General features: G+C 40.3%; 1 protein-coding gene across 2 annotated transcripts in view; it reads right to left on the bottom strand.

Annotated features, from left to right (window-relative positions):
- Window positions 1-14,265, bottom strand: part of LOC101895110 (E3 ubiquitin-protein ligase hyd) — a 169,846-nt gene that overhangs the window by 96,680 nt on the left and 58,901 nt on the right. For both annotated transcript variants that reach the window (XM_059122730.1, XM_059122731.1), the window contains exons 5-7: window positions 11,629-11,864; window positions 11,377-11,570; window positions 56-3,517 (exon numbers count right to left, since the gene is read on the bottom strand). In XM_059122730.1, coding sequence (XP_058978713.1) covers window positions 56-3,517; window positions 11,377-11,570; window positions 11,629-11,864 — 3,892 coding nt within the window. The remainder of the gene's footprint in view (window positions 1-55; window positions 3,518-11,376; window positions 11,571-11,628; window positions 11,865-14,265) is intronic.

Genomic DNA, 14,265 nt, shown 5'->3' with positions numbered 1-14,265 from the left:
AGCAATAAGTAATATAACATTATGGTTGTTAGTAATGTAAATTATAATAGCTTACATCAATGTTAGATGATGATAAGAAAGGTGCGGTCGGACGCACCACACCCAATCTAACTGGGGCTATTAATGCCTCTGATACCTCGCACAATTCTTCTATGGCTAGCTTTTGTAAAGTCTGAAAAACTTTAACGCAACTCTGTATATGTTTCAGTGGTACTGAAAGCGGTTTTCGGCGTTCAGGATTTGGAAATTTCTCAAGATTAAAAATCACGAATACACGGACTACCGAGCGAACAAAACGTCGTGCAACCATTTCAGCGTCTTCGATCCGATCTGTTATTGAATCGTTTTGCATTTCCCTTACCAGTGTCATAAGCAATGTGTCTAAGTGATCAGACGAACATTTGACGAACAAATTGTGTGTAAACTTGTCGAGTAAAGTAGAACCGCTCTGATTTTGTAAGTATATATTATAACTCTCCGAACTTGAAACGTCTGTAGAATTAGGGGGCTGCTGAGGTGAGGTTTCACTCCTTTCTGCACCGGTCATTATCATTGCCCTAACAGCATGCCAGTCAATTAGAAGACGCTCTAATGCTCGCTTTGCAAACTTTGGCGGCTCTAAGTCATGGTCGGGCATGTTAACATCAACATCATTCGATGATGAAGATTTTCGAGCGGAGTTACTACCACTTCCCGATCCACTTGCTCCACCGCCGACATTGCGCACTCGTGAATTCGCTCTATATTGACGTTGTTCGACGGTTTGTCTACCAACAGTTTGGATGAGAAACAACAGTATTGATTCACCCTTTGCGTTGAATTTTGTAACCAAGTCTGTGCATGATGCAAGTTTGCATAGCAATGCAAATCTTTTATTCTGATTTCCCCCTATCAAAGCTCTACATTTGCATTTTTCCCAGCAGTCACAGTATGCAGTGGGCGATGTTCGTTTTAGTTTACAATCGTGCCCTTTATGACAAACTCTAGCGCATTCGGTGCAGCAACAAAGAGAGTCGGTCAAACCACACGTTTTGCACTCATATATATTTTGATTTATATGATCTGCTCCAGTCCATGTGAATGAACATGTATCGTTGTAGCAAATTACATATAAGGGTGATTGATCTGAAGGAGATCCCGGTGGAAATATCATTGCATTCTTCATAGCCACATCTTTTTCTGCGACCGATAAAATAGTATTTAAAAGAATTATTCCAGCCTCATATGCTCTGTTGTGCACAGCCAACATAAATGGCGTCTGACCTTGAGAATCTTTACTACTTAAAAATTGATACAAATGTGTGCGTAAAGCTGGGCTAGAGCACATTTGTTGCAAGATTAATATGGCATTTTCACGTCTCTGTATTGGATCGAAGATATAGTTAGGCGAACTGAGTTTTAGTGCTGTTGCATTACTGCTACACCCTGCAATTATTTTAGAAATCTCTTCTTCGGAAGGATTTCCGATAATAGCATCGTTGGCACTAGCTGCAGACGAACTTGTGTTCGACTCTATAGTCCAACGAGCAATATAAACGTTATCATCGTTATTTCCGCCAGCTATGTTATTCACATTATTCGCTCCCGGTTGATCCATATCGGTGTTGATTAGGCGGTTCATCATATCTCGCAAACTTACCGTCCTACCTTCGCGAGATGCAGACGAACTCACAGACGACATTGAGGGTGATACATTTGGGAATATGGACGAAGGTTGTGCGTTAGCTGCATTCGAGGTTGTAGCAACTGAAGAGCTGTCAATTATGCTTGGTGCATTTGCCGAGAACACAGAAGTTGGAGCAGGCGATGATCGCGACGTAATACCGGTAAATGTTGTCTGCTTTTTTTCGTCCGTATCCTTATTAGTACAAGGTGAACACATTATTGTACACGCATGGAATATATTTCGTGATCCATCACATCTCTCATCCAATATTTGCAACGCGTCATTGCGATCTTCTTTTTCCAATTGAATTAAAGCAGCGAACACATTTTTTACATCACATCGTAAAATATGTGGCATTAATTTCTGAGACTCAAACAACAAGGCCGTCATGCACACTTTTGATTTTTGATTAATATTATTCAAATTACAAGCTAGGGATATAGTGGTCATAGCTACAGCTTTTACTGGTGATAAATCGAACCATTGTGGATCTTTAATGGATCCAACGCAATCTTTAGCCATTGGATACAATGCCCGATTTCCATCACGAACTACAATTGTGCTTGTGTTACCACTGCTATCATTGTTACATATCATGGATATATTACTAGGCGATGATCCCATAAAGGACGAGCTGTCGGTAGGAAATTGGCAATTTTGTTCTTGCTTGCTATTATACAGATTGTACAGACTGTAATGCAATTTGTTTCCTATTTTTTTCACCACATGAATTCCACGTAAATCTACTGCCATAGAAAGTAACTGAAAACCAGATGGATCATTGCCATGACCTATATTGATTTTTCTGGGCATCTTTTGCAGCCATTCCGGCCCCCTGGAAGCTATGGCTGTTTTGTAGACTTGCACATCTTCTCGACGTAGCAAGCGACACTGTTGCCAGTCATCTTCCTTGCCCTCGTTCGCAGCTACACTTGTAGTAGCAGATGGGGAAGGAATTGGTGACGATATTGGAAATCGCACAGCTACAAAGTCTCCATCAACTTTTAGAACTTTACCGATTGGACCTATCTTGTCCTCCACAAAAACAACGTCTTTCAATTGCCAAAGTTCTTCATCTTTTTTTCCATCAGAATTGTCATCTTTGGCAGCCATGCGTTTTGTACGTTTATGCGACGTAACACTGCCAGTATCGCTACATGTACTCGATGCAGGGGACGGAGGAGGCGGCATGTCTATCCTATCAGTTGTCTCTTTGTTTGAAGAATTTTTATTAGAAGATACGTTTTGAATGCTGACACTCTTTGTAGATTCTTTCTCCAATGAAGTTCCAGAGCTGTTACAACTGTTTTGCTGTAATTTGTCAGTGCCCCCAGCGCTTGTAACGTTAAGTATCTTGAATCTACATACATCATTTGAGTCCCACACCGAATTTAGAAGCTGTCCGACTTTTGGCACTCCGTTGGCACAGGTAAACCCAATAGAACCGGTTTGATACTTAGGGCACTTTTTCATAGTTACCTGAGTTCCCACAGAAATATCGGTTGAAAGATTTTTAAAGGGTTTTTTCAACTTTGTGCGGCTTTTATCCCACAAATACCGGCGTTGATCAAATGGTAATACACCCCACCAGTATACATTATTATTTTCGGTTCGGACGGCGGTGTATAGAGAGCAAACATTAACGGAAACAATTGGGTCAACTATGAATTCACCGAACAAAATTGCGCCATGCTCCAATTTATTTCCAATGTAACCCAGTTGTTCGTCCATCCATGTTGCAACGCGATTATTTTCTGTAACTACAGAGCAACGTATGAAGTTGGCAGAAATATGTTCAATTTTTTCTGTCAAATTAAGGGCGATTGTCTTTGGATGATAAATATTTTCAACCTAAAAATAAAACAAGCATATTTAAAAATTGTTGAAAATAACGTTAAAACAAAACAAGAAAGCAAAGGCTAGAGTCGTGTGGATGTGATACCCTATAACATTAAAATATGTTGGCAAAATTTTGGTCGATTTGCCATACAGTCCTGCAAAAAATTCTCTCTATCGTGCTTATAGGTTTTTAAAATAATTCCACACAAAAGTTGTGCCCAGTTTACCTACTAAATGTTTTCCAAAATGCTAAGCTTCTGCTCTGTCCTAAACTATAACCTCATGTAAGTCAAGAATGTTTAAATTGATTGCGAAATTGAAGGAAGTAGAAACATATGGGACTAGGTAGAAGGAATAAAAAAGGACCAAATCTGAAGTGATAATAATTTGTATTTAACCATAGAAAATTGAAATTTTTTATTTTCGGGTATTTTAGTGGTTGCATTGTAATGGGTTATTATGCAAATAATTTACAGGGTTGCCCATATTCGACGGACCCATCTGACAACGCCATAACTTTTGACAGACATGTCACTCGCTTAATGACATACCGCGTTTGAAGCGTCAGTCCAAGCAGATTTTTACCATGAACCAGTACACGCCACGCGAGCGCTCTGAAATTTACATTCAACAGAAGAAGTCACTGGGAAAACTCAACGTGCTTTTAAAATATTAAAAATGTGAGAAGTGCGCCTTCTAAGAACACCATTAAGCGTTTCGACTGGTAAACCGAAGAGGCCATATAAAAGTCGACCAAGGCGATCGGCCGAGAATATCGCTGCCGTACGAGCCAGTGTTGAGAGGTCCCCAAGAACATCCCAAAAACGCCGTTCTCAGCAGTTGGGCATAGCTCGGTCCACTTTACAACGGATTATTCGCATTGATTTGCATTTGTTCCCGTACAAAATTCAATTGACGCAAAGAATGTTGCCTGCGGACAAGCCTCGTCGATTGGAATGGTCAAAGGTCCGTCGAATATGGGCAACCCTGTACCTGTTATTTTGTGGTACCATAAAATTAATGAATATAGGTTTAAAAAAATAAATATTTTACAAAGTATGACTGAGTGTTTAAAATCAGTTTTATGATTTCGATTTTTTAATGTGGTGCATGTGGTACACTGCGATTTTTTAATGATCAGATTGCGGAATACAACGTTTTTTTAGTACTCCGTCTCCGGTACACTACGATTATCGTTATGTTCCGGTACAGTGCCACTAAAATATTTTTTAGTGGTAGTGTACCGGTACACTACCGCTAATTTAATGTCCGTCAGTCTGTTGGAATCACAATATGGTCCAAACGATTTGCGATAGCAAGCTTATATTTTATATAGAGTTGTCTTTTATCGTAAGGCAGGTCAAGTTCAAAAGGCTATATCGGTCCACGATATCGGGTAGCCCCATACAAAGGCAACTCCGAATATTAATATTAAAACTTCAGCTCGGTCGAACTTAAGTCGTTTTTCATATGTATCCAACTGCTTCACTCGGACACATTTGGTCCATTGTGTCCATCCTAGGAAGAACAAGTAAAAAAACTGTAAGATCGGCCGGGCCCTTCACGATTTGGAACGAATTTGACAATTCTCAAAAACAATAAAATCCGTTAAAAATTTTGTTAACAACTTAAAAATACCAAATGTAGCTGCTATATTGGGGTCTATACGACGACATGGACCTGCATCGGTAACATTTGTCATAAGCCATCACAATATTCAAATGCGAAACTTAAAAAATCGATAATAGTGTAGCTAAAATCATCAAAATACCGAATATCGGGATGTACCGTTATATGGGGGCTATACGAAGACGTGGACCTGCACAGACAATTTTCTGTCTTAGGCTGTAGTATCCATTACGAACTTCAAATACCAAATTTGAAACAATTCCGGTGAATAATGTCGCTAAAATGATTAAAATACCGAATATCGGGAGGTACCGTTATATGGGGTCTATACCAAAACGTTGACTAACATCAGCCATTTTCAATACAAGTCCTGCAGACATAACATACATTTGAGTAAAATGTTATCAATCTACTTTAATTCGTTCGGAAGCTAGAGTGATTTTCACAGACGGACGCACAAAGCTAAATCGACATAGAATTTTATGCTGATCAAAATATATACCTTGTGGGGTCTAAAATGTATATTTCGAGGTGTTACGAACGGAATGACAAACTTAAAATACCCTCCATACTATGGTGGAGGGTATAATAAAGTTGTTGGTGATAGAATAGAGATCGAAGTGATCAAAAAAAGAAGGTATTGTAGAGAGAAATATATTTAGCGGGATGGTTTATCTCTACTACCCCCGACTTCAATCCGTTTATATCTCTACTACCCCCGACCTCAATCCGGCGCAACATGACGTCGTTGGTCACATCGAGATAAGACTTGAATGGATCTTTTTTCACTTTGGCAACCTTTCTCGACATTGCGGGCACATTTAAAAATGTCACACTGAAGGTCATTCATAACTCTCTTTCAAAACTACTCCTCATCGAGTGGTTTGATGTCATGCTCAGAAGCAGAATCATCAATTCACACATCAGGGAATGCTCCGTCAGGACTACAGTATACTACAGTATACGAAGAGAACGAAAAATGTGTGCCAATCTGGCCACTTTAAGCTACTACTCCCTCCCTAATTCAAATTGTTACCTGGTGATTATATACTTATGTATTCTCTTTACTTTCCAGAAGCTGACTCTTTCGACATCAGACCTACCGAGCCGACCACTCTTTGGATATCAGCACTTTGGCGTACCGGGGCTTAGTCTCAACCACGGACTTTTCTGGGCCGCTGCGCTTTTCTCTATAAAATTCTGCTGAGCTTCTCCACAGAAAACTTGGAGGGGTCAGATATCTATGTATCTATCTCTAGTCGTCTTTACGTTGATTGTTATCTTAAAAAGAAGAAACACAATATCGAAACACCAAAAAGACATACACTATTAGGACAACAGAAACTTACAAAATTTTGGTCACACACACGCAAACACAACAAACAGCAAATAGATAAGAGGAGAGTGTCACAGTTCGCCAGACTTGACAATAGTGTCACCCGGTCTGATAATGACGTGACAACCCGTCATTTCTCTTGGCTCAGACCATCTCCCGATAATCGTCTCCATAAGCAGGTCGCCCGATTTCTTAACCTCTGAACGCCGCACTTTCCTTAACCATGGGAAAGCTCACTGACCAGAGTTTAGAGAATTCACAAACCGCCGCTTCAGAGAACTGCCCAACCCTTCTGATGTTCGGGTAGCAGAAATCAAAGCCGCAGCCGCTCGCTATATACCTGGTGGTCCAATACCCGAGATAAACCAAACTTCCCAGAAGAGGCAGCGGGATTAGCAAACGAGCGTGATGATCTCCGTCGTACCAACCCTACTGATCCTAGAATCAGTGATTTGACAGTCCAAGTCAACCGGTTGGTAAAGGAGTATAAGAGGAAAAAGTGGCTAGACCATCTGAAATGTTTCAACATTGGAACCGATATGAGTAAGCTGTGGGTAACGGTTAAGTCGCTCTCGAACACTGGAAAAAAGGATGATAGGACCTCAGTCAATTTTAACGACGTAACGGTGACTGATCCGAAGAGGTGCGCGGAGTATTCTAAACGACAATTTGTCGAACACCCCGGGAGCGATAGGGCGAAGCGAAGAGTATTCTTTGTCGTATAAGATCTCTTCCCGCCGAGGAGGAACCACCACAGTTTACGATGGGTGATGTTGCAAATGCCATCCGTAACGCTAATCCTAAGCGTTGGGCCCGGACGGAATCTCAATGGTAATGTTGAAGCAGCTGGATACGCCGGGAGTTGAGTACTTAACGAAAGTTCTCAATTTGTCGCTAGTCACCCACATAGTGCCGAAACCTGGAAAATGGGCGAAATGCTGAATCCCTATCTCGCGGAGCTTGCCGCATACTTCCACGCGAGGAATATGAAAATATTCGCAACGAAATCAACGGCCACACTCTTTACCGCATGGTCTGCGGAGAACACAGCTGAATGTTCAGGTCGAGTGGAATCTAATACCGACCACGAACTACCCCAAGATTCTTGGGGTCACGTTCGACCTCATGTTCAAGTCGTCCGTGCAAGCTATCTGCGACAAGATGAAAAGTAGGAACAAGGTCCTCAAGGCGCTAGCGGCAGCTCTTGGGGTGCGGACAAAGAAACCTTGTTGACCTCTTATAACGCGATAGGTCGGTCTGTGGTAGCTATGCGGCTCCAGTGTGGTCTGCGAATACTAGTGCTACGCAGTGGAAGCATATCCAGACCTGCCAGAACGCTGCCCTGAGAACTGCTACAGGGTTCCTTCTCATGACACCAGTCGACCATCTACATGAGGAGACGAAAGTCCTTCCCTTAAGTCAGCATAATCATATGCTTTCGTTGATTGGGTGTTACCGTGAGTCATACCAACCATCATATGGTGGATAAATCTCCCCCACCCAGGCGTGTCAGGAAGGACATACATGATCTAGAGAGGGAGGTCCAGCGCTACAAGAGAGAACCCCTAGATCAAGAAGCCTAACAGGCAGGTCTGAGTGGCATTCATACCAATGCAGTCGCGGATGCTATTAGCAGTTATAAAGTGAATGCCGTCCCCGGAGTCCACCCCCATACATTGCAGCTGAAGAAAGTCAGCTGCCTAGACAAACCAGGGCAGTTTTGGCGCAATTACGTTCAGGATGGTGTAGTCGTCTCAATTCGTATTGGGCACAAATTGATGAAGATATGGGTGTCGCCTGCCCGGCGTGCGATACAGGCCCGCACAATACGCTACACCTTTTTAATTGCACAGCCAATCCTACCCAACTCACTCCAGAAGATCTCTGGCTACAGCCCATTAAAGTAGCCGAATTTTTAAACCTGGAGCTGGAACCAGATTAGCAGAACGCAAACACATGCATGCACTACTGCTACAACAACAACAACTAAACAGCCACTTCATTTCCCACTATGTTGCTATGTCTTGGAACACAACAAAAGCTAATAAGGGAGGGGCTTCGCTAAATCAATGGCCAGGCCACACTATTTACCATATGCGCTGCGGAGATAAGAACACAGCTGAATGTGCAGGTCGAGGGGCACATAATACCGACCACTAACTACCCCAAAATACTTGGGGTCACATTCGATAGCATGTTCAAGTCTTCCGCGCAAACCACAGCTATCTGCGATAACTTGAAAAGTAGGAATAAGGTCCTCAAGGCGTTAGCGGGCAGCACTTGGGGTGCGGATAAGGAAACCTTGTTGACCTCTTATAAAGCGAAAACGAATGCAACGTAGTGGAAAAGTATTCAGACCTACCAGAATGCCATCCTGAGAACTGCAATAGGGTGCCTCCCCATGACTCCTGTAGATCATTTACATGAGGAGACGAAGGTTCTTCCCTTACGCCAGCATAGTAATATGCTTTCGTTGCAGTACCTGCTTGGGTGTTATCGTGGGAGTCATATGGTGGACAGAACTCCCCCATCCAGGCGTGTCAGGAAGGACCTGCATGATCTAGAGAGAGAGGTAAGAGGGAGAGATCATGAAGCCTATCAAGAGGCTCTGAATAGCACTCATACTAATGCAGTCGCCGATGTCAATATGAATACCATCCTCGGAGTCCACCCCCATCCATTGCAGCTGAAGAAGGTCGGCTGCCTAGACAAAGCAGTGTAGTTTTGGCCTAACTACGTTCAGGATGGTGCAACCGTCTCAATTCATGCTGGGCACAAATTAACAAACATGTGCGGAACGCCTGCGAGCGTGCGATACAGGCCCGCACAATACGCTGCATCTGTTTAATTGTCCAGCCAAGCCGACCCAACTCCTATAAAGATAGCAGAATTCCTAAGTCTGGACATCGAAAAGGAACCGGATTAATTAGTCTATAAACAACAGAGCACGTTATCACTGTTACAACAACAACAGGGGGAGCTCTCATGCAGTCAATAATGGCTCTCGATTTAACACCACTTGATAGCTTTAAGGGCCGTCTGAAATCGACATATAGTAAGTAGTTCCGGAGTTTAGGGTGCTGAATGCTACCGGACGCGTCCACAGGTTGCGGATGATGGAACGCCCAATAGATATATTGGACAGCTGCGAATTAAATAAGCAGTCGTGGACAGCTCAGTGGTACCAGGGGGAGAGTCTTGAAAAAGCGTTATTAATTTTTATTTTGACCTGCCGGTACCTAGGAGATGCTTACATTTTTTATACCCTACAAAACTATGTGTTGGAGGTATCATAAGTTTGATTGGGCCAAAAATTATGTAACACCTCGAAATATTCGTTTCCCACATAGGAAAGTATATATGGATCATCCTATCTCGCCGAGCTGAGTCGATCTAGCCATGTATGTCCGTCCGTCTGTCCATGTTAATTTGTAATCAAGCTACAGGTCGCAATTATGAACCGATCATCATGAACTTGAAAATGGAGGTGGAGTTAGGGTCAGAATAGAACCCTAATTGCTGAAATGATCACATAATATTTAGGGGTTGAAATGGACCAAAAAATGAAATATTTTCTGATTTTTCAGTTGCAATTATAGACCAATCGACGCGGAAGTTAGCATGGGGTTAGTGCATAGGGCTGGGCAGATGACTTCCTATTTTGATGGTCATCGGGTAATATGTAGTGGGTGAAACAGACCATAATATTTGTGTTAAATAAAAGCCAAATTTTCCATTAAACCGCGAATATTTTTAATCCCGGCGAAATCACAAATCGACGAACAGGACAATTCTGACCATCACGTAGATGCCGATAGTAAATATATCGGATATATATTGCGAAATATATATAATGTGTATATACAAAGGAAAGGGATGCTAGCTAGAATGTTTATATCTCAAGAAGGCTGGACCGATTTTTACAAATTCAGAATGCCATCTTGGCATAAAAGTATAAAATCTAAAAAAATCGCATAAAAATATGCCAATAATGATGTTAATGTACATTTTATAGTATTTTGTGACAATTTTTTATTTTTTAATATTTTTTATCGCATGCGATTTTTTTAATTTAACTTATAATATTGAAGTGATGAGATGATTGCAAAATATTTTGGGGTTTAAATAAACCAAAAAAAAATCCAGATCATACAATTGAATCCAATCGACACGCCTGAAAAGAGAGTTAAGAGCAGGGAAGAATTCTAGCATTTAGGATGACCATTGGATTATATTTTGCTGTAAAATGGACCACAACAACTAACGGCACGACGGAGTGCGTAAATATTGAGCAAATGACCCTGGTCAAAATGCTAAGGCAGTGCTCCGTGACATATTTTCAAAAGCGAATTCTTTGGACATAAAGGGGCTTCTAACATATTGTAGTGTTGTAGGGTATCACATGGTCGGCCCCGCACGATTATAGCCTTTGCTTACTTGTTTTTTTTTTTTTATTTCAATAAAGTTGTAATTTAAACAAACAGTCAATGAACGAATTTTGTAAAAAAAAAACGTAATTTATATTTATTTCTGCAAGGTAATAAATGTTCACGTTCAATTCTCTCAATACAGTTTTTCGTTGTAACAAATTGCTGATGCGACTACCTGTTTGAATTGCCTCGTTACGCATGATGGCCGAATATTTACATGGATACGACCCGAATTGGTCGATTGCTTAACAAAAACTAAGAGAAATTGGCGAAATGCGATAGAACTCATTCTTGCTCAGCGTTGTCTTATACACGTGCGATTGAGTCTTCTTATTTGCTCTACTATGGTTCACATTAATATTTTTATCATTGATTAATCGTAGATCACATTTTTCATGAGCAATTCAAAACTTTTGCTTAATTGTGATTCGTTTATACGAATTTATATATCCAAAGCATAAATTTTATATACATACCTCTGATTTGTATGGATCGGTATCTGTCCATCTCCATAAATGTAGTTCACCAGCTTCCGAAATCGCTATAAATTCCGAGTATAGAGCGGCAATTTTTTTAAATTTTATTGTGCCGTTCTTGTCTGGCCATGGCTGAAGTTCTTCCGAAATCCAAATGGGAGAGCTTATTGATGTTGGATCTTTCTTTTTGGCATCTGTAGGAATAAGTAGCGTGTAACTTAATTATATTTTATTCATAAATTAATTTCGTACCGCCATCTTTGTCCCACACGTAATCCTCTTTATTCAACCATCTCCTTGGAACATAACATTGGCGATCACGCCAACGACTGAAGGCTTCCCTTTCGGCACTTACTGTAGATATTTGTGCTGATAAACTACCAGTGCCGGTCAAAACACCGCTTGCTGCACCAGAGGATCTTGACTGGCTAGTCTCCGAATTTGTATTAGACTGATTTCGTTCGCTTCGAATGCGATCAAACAACAAACTAGAAAAAAGAATTAGTAAATTATGTATTTACATATGTTATGGTGCCGCATAAAAAGAATCATTTTATTTATACCCCTCATTTTTTTTATTTAACCAAATTTAAAATACGATATTTTAATGTACAGGGTGAAATGAAAAAACTGCAACAGACTTCAGACTGCTGTAATTTCTAGCCACGCGTCCGACAGCTGTTAAAATTATTCCAGTGACAGCTCATTATATTGTTTACAAGCGTACAAAAGCATTCGGGTGAGAATTTTCCACAAAAAAAGTTATTCGTGATGGAATTCAATCGTGATAGTGTGATTTCTTTATATTTGGCTGGGAAAATTACAAGTGGCTATCCTTAGAGCACTCCAGCATTTAAATGTGAATAAACCGTTTGTGTCTCGTACCCTCGCTCGTTACCGTGATACTGGTAGCGTAGCCCGACGTCAAGGAAGTGGACAGAAGAAAACAGCAACATCAGCAGAAATGGTTCGAAAAGTAAAGAACCTACTTGATCAAAACCCGCGTCGAAGTGGCCGAAAATGCCTCGTGAATATTCCATTCGGCAAATTTTGAAAAATGAGCTCGGGGTAAAGCCAATGATATTTCAAAAAGTGCAAGAACTTACACCACAACAGAAAGAAAATAGACTCAAAAGAGCTAAAGAGTTGCTTGGCCGAAAGTGGTGAACTGCCGAATTTGGTTTTATCCAATGAGAAAACATTCGTTTTCCAGCAGTTTGTAAACAAACAGCTGAAAATGTGCACCTTCAGTTGACCATCAGAACTCAAGCGCCGGCCATGGTGATGGTGTGGGCCGCCATAACAGCCGATGGTCGCTCCCCGCTCGTATTAATCTACCGTGGCATCAGAATAAATACCGAATATTATCGCGAAAATATTCTGGAGGGTGTATTAAAGCCATCATCGCACTTAACACACGCATCATCCAAGAATAGTAACAAAATGAGGTTCCTGGCTTCATTTTCATTTCTCCGGATGTCAATCCGTTGGACTGTTGTGTCTGGAGTATTTTGGAAAGCAAGGTTGGTAATAAAAAATACCATTCGGACAGCGTGTGACGTTTTCATTGGCCGTTTGAAGGCCATAATTCGTACCAAAGGTGACCAATTCGAACAAATCTGATGCTATTTCCGACATTTTTTGCATTCATTCAACAAAATTTAAAAAAATGTAAAAATTATGGCGTTTGACTTTATTGCAGTTTTTTATCTCACCCTGTATGTCCAAGATTGTAATATCAAAACACGTAACAGCATTCTGACATTTTCATTAAACGTAAAAGGCGTAACCCCATCATTAATCAATGTTAGTCCAGACATTTGAAAGTACAGAAATTTCCGCAAAGCTGAATTTTGTTATGAAGCTAGAGTTTGCAATTTATTCGCGTTCGATAAAAAAAGGGACAGAAAGTCTCAATAATATTTTTTGCAATTGTTTCTTGCGAATTACTTGTATTATATTATGAGAACATTCATTTGATCTTAATGAGGAGTTCAATGACAATATGATAAACGGACAAACCCATTTACTCGGAGGACAGTGCAAGGCAATAGAATATATTATTAAATTGTGAAAAATATTATGTTAATGAGAGTTTTTTGTGCAAAAAGAAAGTTCGTTTCATTTTTTTACGCAACGCCGTGAGTTTCGATTGTTTCTGTAATTGATGCGCAAATTAATGAACACAGTACTGAAAAAATACACCGGAGGAATTTAAGAGATGCTTCGGACCGAATTCCTGTGCCTGCTCCTAAAATATTAATTAATGATTAATTGATTAAACAGCATTCCACAATACATATTTCACATATTTTAAGATAAATTTTTGTACAAAATTCTTTTTTGTGTGTTGTTTTTGTTTTGTTTTTTCTCTTTGCTTCAGTTTATTATTCCTAATACCACATTGTTTGGTTTTCACATTTGAATTATTTTTTGTTTGACGAAAAAAGTGACTTGGCAACACTTTGTTAACAATTGCCGCCTTCGTCAATTGAGAAACCATTAAAATTTGCTAATTATTTTGAATAAAAAAATAAAAAATATAAATTTAATTGTGTACTTAATGTTTTTATTACTTAAAAGTATCTTGAGACAAAATCAATCTCTTTGACGAACTCTATAATCTATTCTCTGCCAAATAGCGAAGTTCCCATCAACTATTTACAAGCTAAGTTTTCGCGTAGTTGAGTCTATTTTCACATCAACTACCACTCGTCCAATACAGTGAATTCTATGGCCTGTGTAGCTTGTAAATTTCCTATCGGATGGTAGCAATTTACATTTTTTTTGTGCACGACTTCAGAACAGCCAAACTCATTAGGTCGCATCGGGCAACTCCATGTTGACCTCACCACCCTTTATTTGTACCCTGAGCAACTGTATATTGCT

Source organism: Musca domestica, unplaced genomic scaffold (assembly GCF_030504385.1).
Source record: "Musca domestica strain aabys unplaced genomic scaffold, Musca_domestica.polishedcontigs.V.1.1 21, whole genome shotgun sequence".
Classification (NCBI taxonomy): Eukaryota; Metazoa; Arthropoda; class Insecta; order Diptera; family Muscidae; genus Musca; species Musca domestica.
This window is presented reverse-complemented; position numbering and strand designations above follow the sequence as displayed.